This window comes from Cervus elaphus, chromosome 13, assembly GCF_910594005.1.
Source record: "Cervus elaphus chromosome 13, mCerEla1.1, whole genome shotgun sequence".
Lineage (NCBI taxonomy): Eukaryota > Metazoa > Chordata > Mammalia > Artiodactyla > Cervidae > Cervus > Cervus elaphus.
Genome location: NC_057827.1, coordinates 45,924,111 through 45,942,979, shown reverse-complemented (window position 1 = coordinate 45,942,979; position 18,869 = coordinate 45,924,111). Strand labels below are relative to the sequence as shown.

The 18,869-nt window shown below is 39.4% G+C and overlaps 1 protein-coding gene across 3 annotated transcripts in view; it reads right to left on the bottom strand.

Annotated features, from left to right (window-relative positions):
• The window catches only part of AKAP6 (A-kinase anchoring protein 6), a 493,795-nt gene that overhangs the window by 116,734 nt on the left and 358,192 nt on the right, over positions 1–18,869 (bottom strand). For all 3 annotated transcript variants that reach the window (XM_043921795.1, XM_043921796.1, XM_043921797.1), the window contains exon 9: positions 3,473–3,593. In XM_043921795.1, coding sequence (XP_043777730.1) covers positions 3,473–3,593 — 121 coding nt within the window. The remainder of the gene's footprint in view (positions 1–3,472; positions 3,594–18,869) is intronic.

Genomic DNA, 18,869 nt, shown 5'->3' with positions numbered 1-18,869 from the left:
GAATGAATTGTCTGGTCTTTATCTGAAGTTCCATATCTAGGAGTCACATGACTTTCTAGCAGAGACAAGAATATGAAAGTCAGACAGGTAGTACCTAATGCTGAAAATGCTAATAAAAAAAAACAAAAACAACTTCATACTCTCTGACTACCATCTTACTAAATTCCTCTAACGTAACACTTACAAACGTGAACTTCAGGAATCAACCTCAGTTCGGTTCACTTCAGTCGCTCAGTCGTGTCCGACTCTTTGCAACCCCATGAATCGCAGCACGCCAGGCATACCTGTCCATCACAAACTCCCGGAGTTTACTCAAACTCATGTCCATCGAGTCGGTGATGCCATCCAGCCATCTCATCCTCTGTCATCCCCTTCTCCTCCTGCCCCCAATCCCTCCCAGCATCAGGGTATTTCCCAATGAGTCAACTCTTCGCATGAGGTGGCCAAAGTATTGGAGTTTCAGCTTCAGCATCAGTCCTTCCAATGAACACTCCGGGCTGATCTCCTTCAGGATGGACTGGTTGGATCTCCTTGCAGTCCAAGGGACTCTCAAGAGTCTTCTCCAACACCACAAGGAATCAACCTAGGACTGAGTAATGCAGAACTGAGGTGTGGGCATGCCTCTCCATGCCAGGAAATCAGCTGAGTGATGAAATAGAGAGAGCCCTACTCCTCACCAGGGAGAGGAGGACAAAAGTTTCAAATTCTATGATAACAGGAATAACTGTCCTGATCTACAGTTCCTGGGAATTTACCATAACTCAGTGGACGTCTCTCTTAAAAGCTATTCACTCTCATTCTTTTCATTAATAGCAGGGATAGCTAACTTCAATATCATCCTTAATTGTTATAACTCAACAATTATTAGTTCAATATCAACTATGTAAGATGCTTTGCTAAATAACATAAAGTATACCAATGGAAAGCCTTTTTCTCACTGTTACACATGCATGTTATCAAACGAACATGACACAGACAAGCTGAGATAGATGAAAATTCTGTGAAAAGAGTTGGGTGTCCTACTGAGTTGTCACGATGATTGGAGGAACAAGAATCACAAACACCCTGTAGTGGAAGGAACAGACCTACAAATGAATTTTTTTGTCCCAAATGCCGATGGTGCCCCTGGTGAAAAAGGTTGATGACATGTTGGTAATTTTTAGGGCCAACAAATATTAAGATTAAAGATGATTAGGGTAGACTCAAATGGTATCAGAAGCCTAGAAAGGTCTGGGGACTAACTGAAAAGCTTTAGTCCTTTAGGGGTCTCTGTGATCAACTGGCTCCAAATCTCACTTTCCCAAGGCATTAGTTGAATTGATTCCTAGAAAAGCAGATTAGAAAGAGAAATGGGACACTGGAAACGTTGACCTAATCTGAGAATCCCTGGGGATTCTTGACAAAGGCCTGAAATTAATTTTCTGCCGTCAGTTTTCCTAACTTAGCAGCCACTCCAAGTTCTAAATGAGTCCTTCATCAATATCCTCAAGACTGTTTTGGAGATTTCTAAATCTCTGGAATAATTTGGGAGCTTATATAAAGAGAGCACTCCACAAATCTGTAGCATTGCCTTTGGTTTCTAACCTAATCTGTAATTTGTTTATAAGTCAAATGCAAAATTAGTCTAGTGAGCTTAGATATACTGACACGAGTCACAAATGAAGAACCCCAGTACAAAAATGTTTGGAAAAGTACTATACTCCAGAAGTACTGAGTGGGAAGAATAATGGCCTTCAATATGCCAGAATGGAAATTCGCAAGCAGAGCACTTAACAAGGAAACCACAAGCAAAAGAAGACTGCACTTTTTGTTCAGTGATTTCCTATTAATTGTGATGTAAATTATATGAATGCGATATTGACAAAGAAGAGCACTGTTTCTAAAAAAAATAGTGGTTTATGTGCAAAATACAAAATGCATCAAGAAAAAATGCTCTTTAGCATCATGGATGCAGTAAACTCTGAGATAATGGCTTATGATTAGATAACTTTCATTTTATTATTTTTTTCTTTTTTACCTAGACTTTTAATCCTTAAGTCTTCGGAATAAAGCAAATATTAACAAACAATTAGTATAGATTTACAGGCATTTTTCATACGTAAGTCTTGATCCCAGCATGAAATACAAAATCATCTCACTTTGGTTACATTAGGTTGAAATTGTTATTCTAACAATATGTGCTGTCAGACGATGGTAGCTTTGTGGCTAATGTGGACAGCTATCCATACAGGAAACAGCTAGCAGTCAACAAACTTGATTAACGTTGGGCAGAATTCTTTAGGGAGTAAAATATCACCGTTTGCTGAGTCCCTAGGGAGTTTATATCTTCCGTTAACTAAGATGATTCCCAGGGGACACAAATTAAAGTCTACCACACCCTTGAAAATAAATATGTCTCTTAAGAGGAGGTAAAAGTTAAAATAATATATTAAAGAAAGGTAACTTAAAATGATAAAAAATTGGAGAAGAAAGAAGACAACTTCTATTTGACCTTGAACGTACTTCTTATTCTATAAGAAATTTTAAAAAGCTAGAGGGTAGTTGTTTCTTGTCATTATACTGTTGCTGATTCTGTGGTTAGTTATTAATTTTATTTTTTATGATTCACAATCTGCTCTTTGAAATATGCCATATGCTCAAAGCAATTCAAGGATGACAACTGTCAGAATTACTCCAATAAAAATTGCCTAAATGAGGAAGATTTACTGCAGTCTGATATTTCAATGGAAAGTCCCTCTACCCTCCCCAACTGCTTTTTCAGACACTGAATATTGCAACCATTTTTTCAAGTCAAAATCACATAACTGTTTTGCAAAAACTTCTAAGACAATTTAAGTAGAATCGGTGAAACACAGTAGGCTAAGGGTGAATTAACAGACATGGAAAACAATATAAATAGTTATTAGATGGATTGCCTGCAATCAATATGTGAGTTCCAAGCCAGTTTTCTTAAATCACATGCAAATGCATTGACTTAATATGACAATGTCTGTGCTATGTAACACTAATAAACATTAAATTGGACAAGCCCTGTACCCTGGAAGCAGCAAGCCAATTGGAAGGCATTTTTTTTTTAATCTCTGGAAAGATCTGAGGGGTGGACAGAATCCACCTGAGTGCTCCAATAACAATACATTTTGTTAAATGTTACCAGTCCATTTATCCTTCATTTTGTTTCAGTCTATTTATTAATGCAGTTTCATTTATTGCTATTCATCTTGAAGATAAATCTTTGTCCTTCTATAGAATTACACCAAATAGAATGTGATAAAGGGAACTTTCTTGCAATTATGATGTCGGTGCAGTCTGTCAGCACACAGGGGATGGAAATGAGTTTGGGGACAGGGAAGGGAATTCTAATAGACACCATGATACATACAATGAACGCAAAAGATATCCTGAGAGAGAGAAAGACTTGTCAGGCTAATCAGATCTTCCCCGGCAAGGTAAAGGCAAGAAGGGTAGCTCTAACCTTGTAAAGATGCTGCTGCTGCTCCTCTGACATCATCAGGTCGTGGCTGTCCATCACGAGAGACTCCATGTCAATCAGCCAATCCCAGAGCTCCTGATATTCTGAATCAAAGTCCAGAAGCCTGAAGATAAGGCACAAAATGTATTATGCATAAATACAGTGTAGTTGTTAAAAATCTCATATTAGAATAATATATTCTTGAAAACCTATGATGTTCCTGGGTGATACCTGTAGAAAAAGAAGGAAAAATTCTCGGTGTGGTTACACAGTGGGCCAGATAGGAACTCAAGCTTGTGACATAGCCATTTTCTTAGATTTTGAAAACATAACATGTAATTCTGATGCTTGTACCTGAGACATATTATGGCTATTTCCATTCGCTCACCCTTACTGAGGATTTGCAGCATTTGAACAAAACGATTTGAACAAAATGGGCTATGTCCTTGAAAAAGAGCATTGCTGTATTTAACAGACTGAGACATGGAGGGTCAGTGCCTTGGGAAGGTTACCCAGTCCAGAATCTGGGGTACAAATAGCACTCTCAGCATTCAAACCTCTTTCTCTTTGACTAGATTTTCCATGGATACTGCATGCGTCCTAATATATTCATGATTAAAAATACTAACTCAGCTAATTTCTCTATATGATCACTATTTACTACCATATCCAAAATATTATTTTCACTGGGAAATGACTCAATCATTTATCTGTCCCTCTGCTGTCTATCTGCCTATCTCTGCAAACGTATATCCTACATTTATTGTCATGGATGAGTAGCCAGCATTTCAGTTTAACACTCAGAGATAGGCTTGAGTGACTCTGGTAAGCCAGTGAGAACCAGGGGCAGATCCAGTATTAGACAGGTGTTCCCCACAGACATGTAGGAAACAAAGGTAAGGACAGGAAGTCAAAACAATGAATCTCTGAATAGCCAGCAATCATTAAAATTCAAAGGAGGATCACTATGGTTTTCAACAAAATAAATCATTAGAATAAGGAGCTTAAAAGGATTAATGTGATTCTCTATTGAAAGCCTGGTGAATAAGTAAAGCTCAGATTCTTCTAAAACACTGTGATCAGAAAATGAAAGTGCAGAATGAAAAAAAAACTATGACTTTGTCCTTCTCCCCAAAATCATCCCTCTAAAAGAAATCTTCGAGTCTTGACAAACTCTGAGCAAAACCCTATCAATACTAATGAAGCAGCAACCTCAGGTATGAATCTGAACTTATCAAGTGGGCATCTTATTACCTCCTTGTCCCTGTCTCTATACATGAAATGACTGCTTTCCAAAAAAGTGAACATCTGCTTTTTATAACTTACAATTTAATCTTAATAGATCTGTCAAAAAATTAAGGTGTATCTGGTGATGAAGGAGCCTAGACCTAGAATCGTCTATTTTATTTTAATTACTTATCCATAATTATAAAGCTTTTTGATTAGAATCATAAGTACCCAGGCCATTGGTTATCATTGGCTAACACGTAGGATGAATTAATAAATGTTTAGTGAATGTCAATGATGGATATAATCGATGTAGCCAAAACCTTCGGTAAGGCTAAGGTGGTCTAGAACTGTGCTTTCAGACTTTACTATGCATATGGCATAGCTGAGAATCTTGTTGAAATGCAGATACTGACTCAATACTTTTAGGGTTGGGTCTGAGACTCTGAAGTAAGTGTTGGCAACTGGCAACCCTGCTGCTCCTAGATCACGCTTTGAGTAGTAAAGACTTACAAGCATACATGAAATCTGAAATAGTATCCCATTTCAAAATACTAACGAACAAGCAAAAACCACTGCAAGAGGAACCAATAAACTGTTAGACTTTTTTTTTTATTCATTCTGTGAGTGATTGATAAGGAATGACTAATAAGCATTTGTTCACACGGCAGGCACAATCACTTAGAAATATCTCCTGAATTATGTTTACTGTTTCTCTCTCCTTGTACCCTCTCAGGGGAAAGGTGGCATGCCATCCCCCAAATTAGGAGAGTATACTCCTAATACTCATATAGGTGAGAATATCCAGGAGAATATTAAAAGCAAAAGATAAAGGAAGGGAAAGGCTCCCACTTCCATCTCAGTGGACTTGGAGAATAAGAATGAAATAAAGGCAAGAGGAGCAGGTGCTCCTCTCTCTTGTGTCCCCCTCTCTCTTGGCTTAAGACCTAAAGGGAAAGCCAGGATGCTTTTCCTGCTACGTAGTCTGGGAGATTGCCTTAAACAATGCCCTCCCAATAACCTGAGGTGGGGATGTTGCAGAGAGTTGTGGCCAGGACTCCCTTTGCTACTCTGTTCTCTTCCCCCTTGATGAGACTGTTCTCTCATCCTCCCATGAGGTTTCTGGGAGTTCAGCTGGTGAACTTGACAGAGGCATTACCATGGCAACAGAGACAATGACCTCTAAGGAGAGCCAGGGGGGTCTCTGAAGTCAGACCTCAGAGAGCTGGCTGGGCCAGTGAAGGCTGAGATGAAGCTTAGTCAGCAGGAAATACCTCCTGAACCAAGCCAAGAGATAACAACACAGCCACAGGCCTCTGTTGGGTGCAACCTCATGATGTAATGGCAGGGCAAGACCCATTTCATGGAACCTAACCAGCCTGCATCCAGAGGCCACATTAAGCCAGATGGCCTCACTGTACCCCAGAATCACAAGATCACATAAGCCCCTTAAAAGAAGGGAGAGGAATAGGAAATCTGAAAAACAGCATTTATTTCAAGATGTTGTTCCCTAAAGAAAATGTTAATTTTTCAGGAAAGGCTACAATATTGTGTAAGAGCCTAAACTCTGATCTTAAAACCAGGTTTTTTCTGTTGTTATACCAATGATGTATGTAATTAGAAAGTCTCATAAATTATCAATCAGCAAGTGATAATAAGGAAGCCTGTTTTCTTTTCCATACGTGTATGATTAAAAAAGAAGCTTTGATTATGACTAAACAATTCAAGGGTAAGGGGTGAATTTATCTTTGTATCCCTAATGCCCAGAATCAGTTCAGTAGCTCAGCTGTGTCTGACTCTTTGCAACCCCACAGGCTGCGACACACCAGACATCCGTGTCTATCACCAAGTCCCAGAGCTTGCTCAAAGTCATGTCCATTGAGTTGATGATGCCATCTAACCATCTCATCTGGTGTCATTCCCTTCTCCTCCCGCCTTCAATTTTTCCCAGCATCAGGGTCTTTTCCAAAGAGTTAGTTCTTTGCATCAGGTGGCCAAAGTATTGGAGTTTCATCTTCAGCATCAGTCCTTCCAACGAATATTCAGTACTGATTTCCTTTAGGATGGACTGGTTGAATCTCCTTGCAGTCCAAGGGACTCCCAAGAGTCTTCTCCAATACCACAGTTCAAAAGCACCAATTCTTCAGCACTCAGCTTTCTTTATAATCCAACTCTCACATCCATACATGACTACCGGAAAAACCATAGCTTTGAATCTTTGGACCTTTATCGGCAAAGTAATGTTTCTGCTTTTTAATAGGCTGTCTATGTTGGTCATAGCTTTTCTTCCAAGGAGCAAGCATCCTTTAATTTCAAAGCTGTAGTTATCATCTACAGTGATTTTGGAGCCCAAGAAAATAAAGCCTGTCACTATTTCCATTGTTTCCCCATTTTTTGCCATGAAGTGATGGGAACGGATGTCATGGTCTTAGTTTCTTGAATGCTGAGTTTTAGGCCAGCTTTTTCACTCTCCTCTTTCACTTTCATCAAGAGGTTCTTCAGTTCCTCTTCACTTTCTGCCATAAAGGGGTGTCATCTCCATATCTCAGGTTACTGGCATTTCTCCTGGCAATCTTGATTCTAGCTTGTTCTTCATCCAGTCTGGCATTTTGCATGATGTACTCTGCATCTAAATTAAATAAGCAAGGTAACAATATACAGCCCTGATGTACTTCTTTCCCAATTTGGAACTAGTCTGTTGTTCCATGTCCAATTCTAACTCTGGCTTCTTGACCTGCATACAGATTTCTCAGGAGGCAGGTAAGGTGGTCTGGTATTCCCACATCTTTAAGAATTTTCCACAGTTTGTTGTGATCTACACAGTCAGAGGCTTTGGCATAATCAATGACCAGGATAGTACTTGATAAATGATGATGAATGAATATAGATAATGAAACCAAAAACTTTTAGTAGGGCAAGAATGAATTCAGAAGAGCAATACATGATAGAGATAATATTTCATCCTCAAATACCCACTGTGATACAGACAGGCTTCCCCATTCATTCTGAAGGTGAGATTTTGCCTTCAGTACACAATGGTGTACTGAAATGATTATATGCAGTATGCTCTCAATTAATGTGAGCTGCCTTCTCATTCCTTTCACATCCTGCTTCTATGGTGAAAATTAAAGGAAATTTGTGAATAGATTTTAAATAGATGAAAACTACATACAGGATGATAAAATGTTCAGAATCATGGAATTTTTTTTTACTAGCTCTTTACCATGTCTTTACATCCATTGAGCTGTTCCCTCCTGTTATTCTCTCTATCAAAGGACTTAGAACAAAAGCCATTTCTTCCAGTTAAATGTACCTCAGGCTCATCTGAGATGATCTTCACTGGAGACCTGCAAGTCCTGGATGAATCTAACAAAAATGTTCACAATTCCTCCAGTCCAGTCTGTTTTCATCCTAGCTGAGAATACTTAAGCTTGAGTTTGTTAGATATGGTAAATGCTTTGGTTCTTTATATTGTTTCTTTAGTGTAGAATCAGCACTAGTGTTTTTCAAATGACAAATTCTCATCAGATCCTAATACTGAAAAGTGAAAGTGTTCGTTGCTTCAGTAGTGTCTGACTCTTTGGGACCCCGTGGGCTATGGTCCGCCAGGCTCCTCTGTCCATGTAGTTTCCCAGGTGAAAATACTGGAGAGGCTTGCCATTCCCTTCTCCAGGGATCTTCCCAACCCAGGGATGGAAACTTAATTCTGAAGACAAAAACATATTTTAAGCACTTGTGCCTGATTTCAGATTCTTTGCCATGTGTTAATTCACAGCTTAGGAAAAACCTGACAGTTTTCCAAATTTAAGTGAAATCAAATACATAACTTTGTAACAAATCAGAAATAAATTACTAGAATTTCTTTGTTGTTATTTTTTTAAAACTTCTAAATGACTATAATTTAATGTGCTGATTATAGCAGGAAAATTCTGAGGTAAAGGAAGTAGCTTACTTTCCTCTATTACCTGCAAAGGTATGCTGTAGACTAGTGATTTTATAAAAGACATCTTCTAAGGAAAATGCCAGCTAGCACACAGGAAAACAGAAAAGATCACAGATGAGTGAATTTATCAAGGGTAGCACAGAACTAGTTAGTTCTATAACCCTTTGCAGAATATGCTGATTCCATCTGCTGATTTCAGAACCAGGTACTTTTCCTTGAAGTCCTCGTGACAAATGACCTCTTTTTAAAAGAGAGAGAGAGATGATTGAAATTGTGGCAAATAGTTCAGAACCTTTTAAGGGCTATGAGTACAAGAACTGCTCTTTTGGAAGGATTTTCCTTATAAAATTTTCTTTGTTAATGTGCTTGGGTTCCTGTCAACTGATTGATACAAATATATAATCTCCTAGATGTTAAAAGGTCTCAAAGCATACCTTTTCAGTACTCTATGAATACATTATACTCTATGAAAATATTACAAAGCAGACTTGTACACTATTCTAAGACAGTGTTATAAATCAAACACATCACCAAAGTGCTATTCTTTTGTATATTTTTCCTTTAAATTGCCATATACCTGAAGTTTTCACAATAAAAGAGTTGGACATTCTATCGCAGATATGATATTACCAGTTTTGGAGCTTTATAAGCACAATCATGTTATGAGGAAGAAAAGTCTTCTAAATCAAAGTCAGGTTTTGTCAGATAAATATAGAATTATGTGTTCATTTCAGCATCTGAAATTCTAATAAAGACAGAGACAAGTCTATGGAAAAAATAAACATGCAATTTTTTTTTTAGTGTTTTTTCTTTCTAAATTTGGGCTAACTATTATGATAATTACCAAAAGTATTTCCCAATATCTTGTCCATCATTTTCTCAACTTTTTCAGGTTTTTAAAAAAGAGATTCCAGGATTTTTTACCATGGAAATAAAATACTAACAAGACTGTTTAGTATCAATTTTTGCAGACTGGATAGCAATATATTATTTGTGAGGCTGGCATAGTTTAAGAAATGATCCTTCCTCTAAACCCTGGTGGGAGTTATGTTTGACCAGCTAAGTGTTTGAATACATAAATGCATTCAGCCTTTGGTATTTAAAGTGAGCATCATTAACTCAACATTTCAACTTAAACTTTGCTTAAAAGATAAAGTTTCACCCAAGTGAAATCAATGGAAGGTGTGTGTGAATATATGAGGTTCCAGCTTGGTCCACTAAGGAATTTTGATTAAATCAGACACCAAATGAAGAAATCATCAAAATAGAGCAACCAATAGTTGAAGAAAAGATAATACCAAAAAGGCCTGGAAGCTTTTCTACTAAGGATGAGTAATACATATTTTGGAGCATTTAAGTATCCATCTTTTGTAAACTTAATAGTTCCTTTCACATCAACATATCCAAAAACACAAGATCAGTTCCTGAGATACTAGCTTGTCTATGTTGGAATTTCTGTTAAGTGATCCAATTTTCCTAGCTTCTTTAGCATATTGATTCTTTCCCCAAATATTCACTAAGTGTTCACTGTTCACATTATTTGCTCAAGGAAGTTTGCCTCTGGTTTTCAAAAAAGACACTAAAGGTAATGGTAGCAAAATCTCATAAAAATACAGTTTAATATTATTGAAGTAAAACACTAATAACTGATTAGAATTTCCCATCATCCTCTATGCCATGTGTCATGTAAGCACAGCAGGGAGATACAAGAGTGGCACCTAGTCCAATCACAATATCATTCAAGAATAAAATTTAGCTTTCCAGACATGAAATCAGATATGCACAGTTGCATGTAGAATCCCTTTCCACTCTAAACATATTAAAGTGTGGACACTAATTTACTATTTTGAATGAAAATTCATGAGCCACTTCCTCATGAGAAAAGCCGCCTGCCTTTGCCATTAATAAATAAAAAGGAATATGGAGTTCTTTCCAGTAGTAATTTTCTGAATTCTCATATACACCCATGTACATGTGAAAATGTCTAAGAAAAATAAAATCAACCCTACAGATTTGTTAACGATAGGCCCCACTTTCTCATGGTCTCATGGACTGTTCATAAACTCTTACTATTAAAATATAATCCATAAAACAAAAAAATTCTAACCTCCAAGATTAGCCACAAAATTAGAAGTATTAATTTAAGTTTCTGGATATATCTAGAGGATTCCGTTAGGCTGTCAGGAAGTCAAAACTCTCTCTAAATTTTCAAATACACTGGACTAAGTTCTAGCCAAAGGACTTGAAACCATTCTGAAGAATTTAGAAATGGTAGTGATTCTAACACAAATGTGAGAACCCCTATATCTGAAGACAAAGCAAGAGATAACGTTGTTTAAAAAAGAGAGAGAGATAAACCTTTCCATGTCATTATCCATATGTTAGAGGGTCTGGATCCAGACTTGCTTCTGGAATACTGCTGAGGATTAGGCAGCTCAGCCTTTTGTGAAAAGTCTACTCTATCCTATACTTCCCTGGTTTTCAAAGATTTAACAAGCAATAGAGAATATTTGAGGAGGGTATGGCAAACCACTCCAATATTCTTGCCCAGAGAATCCCCATAGACAGAGGAGCCTGGTGGGCTATAGTCCGTGAAGTTGCAAAGGGTCAGATATGATTGAGTGACTAAGCATAGCACAGAGAATATTTACCCTCAAGGTTAGGGCAGGGGATAAAAATGTGTGTGCTCAGTCACTCCAGTTGTGGCCGACTTTGAGACCCCACCGACTACAGCCTGCCAGATTCCTCTGTCCATGGTATTTCCCAGGCAAGAATACTGGAGTGGGTTGCCATTCTCCTCCAGGGGGTCCTCCCAACCCAGGGATCAAACTCCTGTCTCCTGCCTCATGTGTCTGCTGCCTTGGCAGGTGGGTGCTTTATCACTGTACCACCTGGGAAGCTCAGGAGGTAAATAATGTAGGAATAACTCTCTGCCACCCAATCTCTAACAAAATCTTTGTGGAAGAATTACTATGGAGATCTCTCCCAATATGACTTCATCTATCCTGTAGATGGGCTCTTAACTGAACTGTGCTTTGACATCACTTCTGCAGCCTACATCAAAAAATTGCCTTGGGAATTTGGTTTCTCTTATGAAAGTATTAGTTGCTCAGTCATGTCCGACTCTTTGCGACTCCATGGACTGTAGCCCGCCAGGCTCCTCTGTCCATGAGATTTCTCAGGCAAGAATACTGGAGTGGGTTGCCATTCCTTTCTCCAGGAGATCCTCCCAACTCAGGGATCAAACTCAGGTCTCCCGCATTGCAGGAAGGTTCTTAACCATCTGAGGCACCAGGGAAGAGATGGAGTATCACAGAGGCCTGTCTTCTCCTGAAAGAACTACCGGAGAAATCCCTCCCAGGACCCAGTGTGTTTCCCTGGATATATATTATTTTTAATCTTAGGATATTATGAATTTTCTGATGGATGAGATTTCACTCTTTTCTTTGGATGTGGAAAGCTTAGAGCCAAACCATTGCCCTTCTTGAGGGCATGCACAGAAGATACACTTTTTTGTTTTCTGGTACACATTTTACTTTTACCTAACTGAGTTCAGTCCAATATTTATTCTATTTTATTGTAAATATTTTTGGTAAATTTACTTAAATCCCTTGTGAAAGTGATGTGGGAATGCATAAAGGAATACATTTTAAAGAAAAGAGTTAAGCTCTGCACATTAAAATGAGGCAGATTAGATTTGTTTTAGACTCTCTCATATCTCTTTCCTTCTTCAATTGATCCCATAAACTTCCCAAAGCAGCACAGAAATTGTTTTAGCATTGTTAAGATGGAAAGGAGTTATATAAATAAATAAATAAATAATTGACTTTACTGTTAACTTTGAAATAATACTTCCCCAGTAATTATGCCACTACCTCTTTAGTTCATCCTTTGTTGGCTCTTGGTATGGATGGCATTAGATTACTGAAGTGGAAGACTGTCTAGGTCTAAAATTAGTTTAATGTATTTGAACATTAGAAGGATATGATATTATGATCACAAATGAATACATGTATACTGGTGAGATTCTTTTTACAGCCGGTAAGACTTATTTTAATAATCATAGTGCCCAGAATACCAGTTTTTCAGAAGGTATTCAGGCACTTTTTGCTCCTTTGACTACAGGATGCACTGTGATCTTACTATGTGATAACACCAGAACACAACAGAAGGAGCAAAAAGAACCTGAACTGAACACTGATCAGTTGTTCATTAGTTTGAAACAGGGTAAAAATCAGGGGAGGAAGGTAAAAATGCAGGGTGGAAATAAGGTCGCCTTGGATTGTCTAGTGATTTATCTGTGAGAGTATTCCCAATATCAGCACACAGTTTATGACTGTGTGTACCAAAAAGAAAAATTATATTAATATGCAACAATGTTCCAAAAACAACCATTGAGCAGAAATTCAAAATGTTCATTGAGAGAAAGAGAATATGAGTGAACATGAATGTTCACCCAGCAGCACAAGGATATTTTTGGCCTTTGGCTCAACAGAAAACCAGAAAGATCATCCTAGTGTAGTGAAATCCAGAGGTGATTACACCCCTTCTCAGGTATTGGAAGTCATTCAGTATATCTTATTGCTGTGGTCAAGCAGGAGATGGCAAGAGTGAATGTTGACATTCTAGGAATCAGCGAACTAAAATGAACTGGAATGGGTGAATATAACTCAGATGACCATTATATCTACTACTGTGGGCAGGAATCCCTTAGAAGAAATGGAGTAGCCATCATGGTCAACAAAAGAGTCCACAATGCAGTACTTGGATGCAATCTCAAAAACGACAGAATGATCTCTGTTCGTTTCAAAGGCAAACCATTCAATATCACAGTAATCCAAGCCTATGCCCCAACCAGTAATGCTGAAGAAGCTGAAGTTGAACGGTTCTATGAAGACCTACAAGACCTTTTAGAACTAACACCCAAAAAAGATGTACTTTTCATTATAGGGGACTGGAATGCAAAAGTAGGAAGTCAAGAAACACCTGGAGTAACAGGCAAATTTGGCCTTGGAGTACAGAAAGAAGCAGGGCAAAGGCTAATAGAGTTTTTCCAGGAGAATGCACTGGTCATAGCAAACACCCTCTTCCAACAGCACAAGAGAAGACTCTACACATGGACATCACCAGATGGTCAACACCAAAATCAGATTGATTATATTTGTTGCAGCCAAAGATGGAGAGGCTCTATACAGACAGCAAAAACAAGACCAGGAGCTGACTGTGGCTCAGATCATGAACTCCTTATTGCCAAATTCAGACTTAAACTGAAGAGAGTAGGGATAACCACTAGACCATTCAGGTGTGACCTAAACCAACTCCCTTATGACTATACAGTAGAAGTGAGAAATAGATTTAAGGGACTAGATCTGATAGACAGAGTGCCTGATGAACTATGAACGGAGGTTCATGACATTGTACAGGAGACAGGGATCAAGACCATCCCCATGGAAAAGAAATGCATGAAGGCAAAATGGCTGTCTGAGGAGGCCTTACAAATAGCTGTGAAAAGAAGAGAAGCGAAAGGCAAAGGAGAAAAGGAAAGATATTCCCATTAGAATGCAGAGTTCCAAAGAATAGCCAGAAGAGATAAGAAAGCCTTCCTCAGCGATCAATGCAAAGAAATAGAGGAAACAACAGAATGGGAAAGACTAGAGATCTCTTCAAGAAAATTAGAGATACCAAGGGAACATTTCAGGCAAAGATGGGTTCGATAAAGGACAGAAATGGTATGGACCTAACAGAAGCAGAAGATATTAAGAAGAGGTGGCAAGAATACACAGAAGAACTGTACAAAAAAGATCTTCATGACCCAGATAATCACAATGGTATGATCACTCACCTAGAGCCAGACATCCTGGAATGTAAAGTCAAGTGGGCCTTAGGAAGTATCACTACGAACAAAGCTAGTGGAGGTGATGGAATTCCAGTTGAGCTATTTCAAATCCTGAAAGATGATGCTGTGAAGGTGCTGCACTCAGTATGCCAGCAAATTTAGAAGACTCAGCAGTGGCCACAGGACTGGAAAAGGTCAGTTTTCATTCCAATCCCTAAGAAAGGCAATCCCAAAGAATGCTCAAACTACCGCACAATTGCACTCATCTCACACGCTATTAAAGTAATGCTCAAAATTCTCCAAGTCAGGCTTCAGCAATCCATGAACCGAGAACTTCCAGATGTTCAAGCTGGTTTTAGAAAAGGCAGAGGAACCAGAGATCAAATTGCCAATATCTGCTGGATCATCGAAAAAGCAAGAGAGTTCCAGAAAAACATCTATTTCTGCTTTTTTGACTATGCTAAAGCCTTCGACTGTGTGGATCACAATAAACTGTGGAAAATTCTGAAAGACATGGGAATACCAGACCACCTGACCTGCCTCTTGAGAAACCTGTATGCAGGTCAGGAAGCAACAGTTAGAACTGGACATGGGACAATAGACTGGTTCCAAATAGGAAAAGGAGTACGTCAAGGCTGTATATTGACACCCTGCTTATTTAACTTATATGCAGAGTACATCATGAGAAATGCTGGGCTGGAAGAAGCACAAGCTGGAATCAAGATAGCCGGGAGAAATATCAATAACCTCAGATATGCAGATGACACCACCCTTATGGCAGAAATGAAGAGGAACTAAAAAGCCTCTTGATGAAAGTAAAAGAGAAGAGTGAAAAAGTTGGCTTAAAGCTCAACATTCAGAAAACTAAGATCATGGCATCTGGTCCCATCACCTCATGGGAAATAGATGGGGAGACAGTGGAAACAGTGTCAGACTTTATTTTTTGGGGTTTCAAAATCACTGCAGATGGTGACTGCAGCCATGAAATTAAAAGACACTTACTCCTTGGAAGGAAAGTTTTGACGAACCTAGATAGCATATTAAAAAGCAGAGACATCACTTTGCCAACAAAGGTCTGTCTGGTCAAGGCTATGGTTTTTCCAGTGGTCATGTATGGATGTGAGAGTTGGACTGTGAAGAAAGCTGAGCACCAAAAAATTGATGCTTTTGAACTGTGGTGTTGAAGAAGACTCTTGAGAGTCACTTGGACTGCAAGGAGATCCAACCAGTCCATCCTAAAGGAGATCAGTCCTGGGTGTTCATTGGAAGGACTGATGCTGAAGCTGAAACTCCCATACTTTGGCCACCTCATGCGAAGAGTTGACTCATTGGAAGAGACCCTGATGCTTGGAAAGATTGGGGGCAGGAGGAGAAGGGGACGACAGAGTATGAGGTGGCTGGATGGCATCACCGACACGATGGGCATGAGTTTGAGTAAACGCTGGGAGTTGGTGATGGACAGGGAGGCCTGGCGTGCTGTGATTCATGGGGTTGCAAAGAGTCGGACACGACTAAGCGACTGAACTGAACTGAACTGATTGCTTATTTGATCTTTAATCAAGTAATGTTTTAAATAGTGCTATATTTGTTTTCATCTGTCAACACTATTCCTCTTTGGGAGTGTTTTATATGTATATGTGTGTGTGTGTGTGTACATTATCACAATTATTCAGGAATACTTCATTTCCTAAAGGAAAATGGATTTATTTTTACTGCCAAACTTTTAACCTTTTGTATAGTTAAAGTTCATTTAATTCAACCTGTTGTGCTTGGAAATAACCTGTGTATACTGTTTGCATTTGAAAGTAAAATTTACTCTTTCAACCTGTTGTGCTTGGAAATAACCTGTGTATACTGTTTATATTTGGAAGTAAAATTTACTCTAAAACATTACATGATGTGGGATGAATACTTCTACATTCTTACAGAGAACAAACCTGACTACATATCCATCTGTGGACATTGCCCAAATTCCCCCTCAGCCAGAGGCTGGCGTATGAGTGAGACTGAAGTATCTTCTAGAACTTTACCACAAGAACAGAAAGCCCTTTGAAATTCCCTCCGGAAGCAGAGTCAGGAAACATCTCCCTACTCTTCTACTCCATATTATTACTTACAGTAACCCTTAATATGTGTGCACAGACATGCATACACATGCACACACATATCCCTACGTGATGTTGTTGTTTAGTCGCTCAGTTGTGTCTGTCCGGCTGTTTGTGACCCCATAGACTATAGCATGCCAGGTTTCCCTGTCCTTCACCATCCCCCAGAGTTTGCTCAAACTCATATCCATTGAGTCAGTGATGCCATCCAACCATCTTGTCCTCTTTCATCCCCTTCTCCTCCTGCCTTCAGTCTTTCCCAGCATCAGGGTCTTTTTCAAAAGTCTGCTCTTCGCATCAGGTGTCCAAAGTATATATCAACTTGAATTCTGTTCTTTAATTTTTAATCCTGTATGCTCTCTCTCTTCCTTTAAGAATTTAGACTAGAGTGAATATACATCCCTAAAACTAATTTTTTTATGTAGTTGGAAGCAATCTGAGCAGACCTAATACATTTTAATAGCTGGAATCAGAAGGTTCCAGCAGCTTGAAGACAGAAAATAATAGTCAACAGTAGTTCTCAATTCGTGCTAATCAAGATATCACCTTGGAATTTTCAATGCTATGCTTTTATTTTGGGTTTCCCAGGGGGCACCAGTGGTAAAGAACTCGCCTGCCAATGCAGGTAGACTTAAGAGATGTGGGTTTGATCCCTGGGGTGGGAAGTTCCCCTGGAGAAGGGCACAACAACCCCCTCTAGTATTCTTGCCTGGAGAATCCCATGCGCAGTAGAGCCTGTCAGTCCATAGCGTCGCACAGAGTCAAGATACATCTGAAGTGACTTGGCACACACACAAATTTTATTTTAAAAGACTTGTATAATATAGCCTGAAAGATTCTAGCTGAAATAAAAATGTCTCTATCAGCCTTATCTTTTAAAATGAGCGTTCTTAAAGAGACTGCTATGTCTACCTGGGGCAGGTTTTGTGGGGACACGCTACCGCAAGGTAAGCTCCCACCTCCCTAAGCCCCTGCTACCTCATAGTCACCATACTGTCCTTGTTGATGGTTGAGGAGCCCAAGACATCCCTGAGCTTCAGATCTGCTTCCTGGGTATTTCTACTTAGATGTTCTGCAGACCATAAAAAAGAACTTTGTCCCAAACAGTCAGGTCCCCTCAGGCCCCTTGCTCCTCCCCTGCACTGAATACCATGTCCATTTGTGCAAAAGCCTGAAACACGGAGGTCTGTCTTAAACCCCACCTCCCTTAATGCCCCTCATCCACTCAGGGACCAGGTTCTGTCTTCAACTTCCTTCCTTCAGTTTCCATTCCTGCTGTTTTCAGGCCAGAACAATTTCTCACTTGGATGACTGGAATAGCTTCTTAACCAAGCACTGTCTAGTCTTGCCCATGCCAGTCCCTTCTCCAGAGTGCGGCCAGAATACTGTTTTAAAATTGCCAACCTATTCTTGCTGGAATCTCTGACTGGTTCCAGCTGTTTGTACACATTGCCTCTGCTGTGGGAAACACTGGCTGTCACCACTGACCCTGGGCCAGCCTCAATGACACTTCTCCTGGCAGGCGTTCGTGATTTACATGCCCTGCCACTCTTTGTGTCCCGCTGCCTCTACAACCCCAGTGCCTAGTAGAGCCTGCTCAACAATCATGAAATGCTGAATGACACAGAAATCATTTGAATCTGAGTCTTCCTATTTTCTTTCTCTCCCCACATTAGAGTGGCCCTTTTCTCTCTCTTACTTGCCCCATCCAAGGTTTGACTCTTTCTGGCTTTAGCCTCCAATCTTGTCTCCACATCTCCCATTAATTTCTAATCTATTACTGGTCTCCACCTTCAGATTTTCCAATTTAGTACAGCTGGAGTGGGACCCAGAATTTGCAATTTCTAGCAGATTCCCAGGAGATACTAATGCTGCTGGTCTAGAGATCATTCTTTGAAAACCACTGGAGCAATGATTTCAACTGGCAGTGGGCATCAAGTATAATATATCTTGGTCCACTCCTACCTCCTGAATCAGAATTTTGAGGGAGGTAAGATGGGCAGGCAGTTTTCAGCTTAAAAGTTCCCTAGGACATCTTGATGCATCCTAGTTTAGAACCATGAACTCAGTGATTAACTCCAGGATCTCAACTTCACTTTCTTCCTAAGCCTTATTTTGCACTACTCCCTATGACTTTCTACCTTGTTCTCTATCATATGGAATGGCAAGCAGCATAGTGATTCCACACCCCTGTTCTCTCGAAGCCCTAGATTCATTTTAGTTTTTCATTTATGCACCAGCATTCACTGGGTATCTAGCACACTCCAAGATGCAGTGCATAGTGTGGTG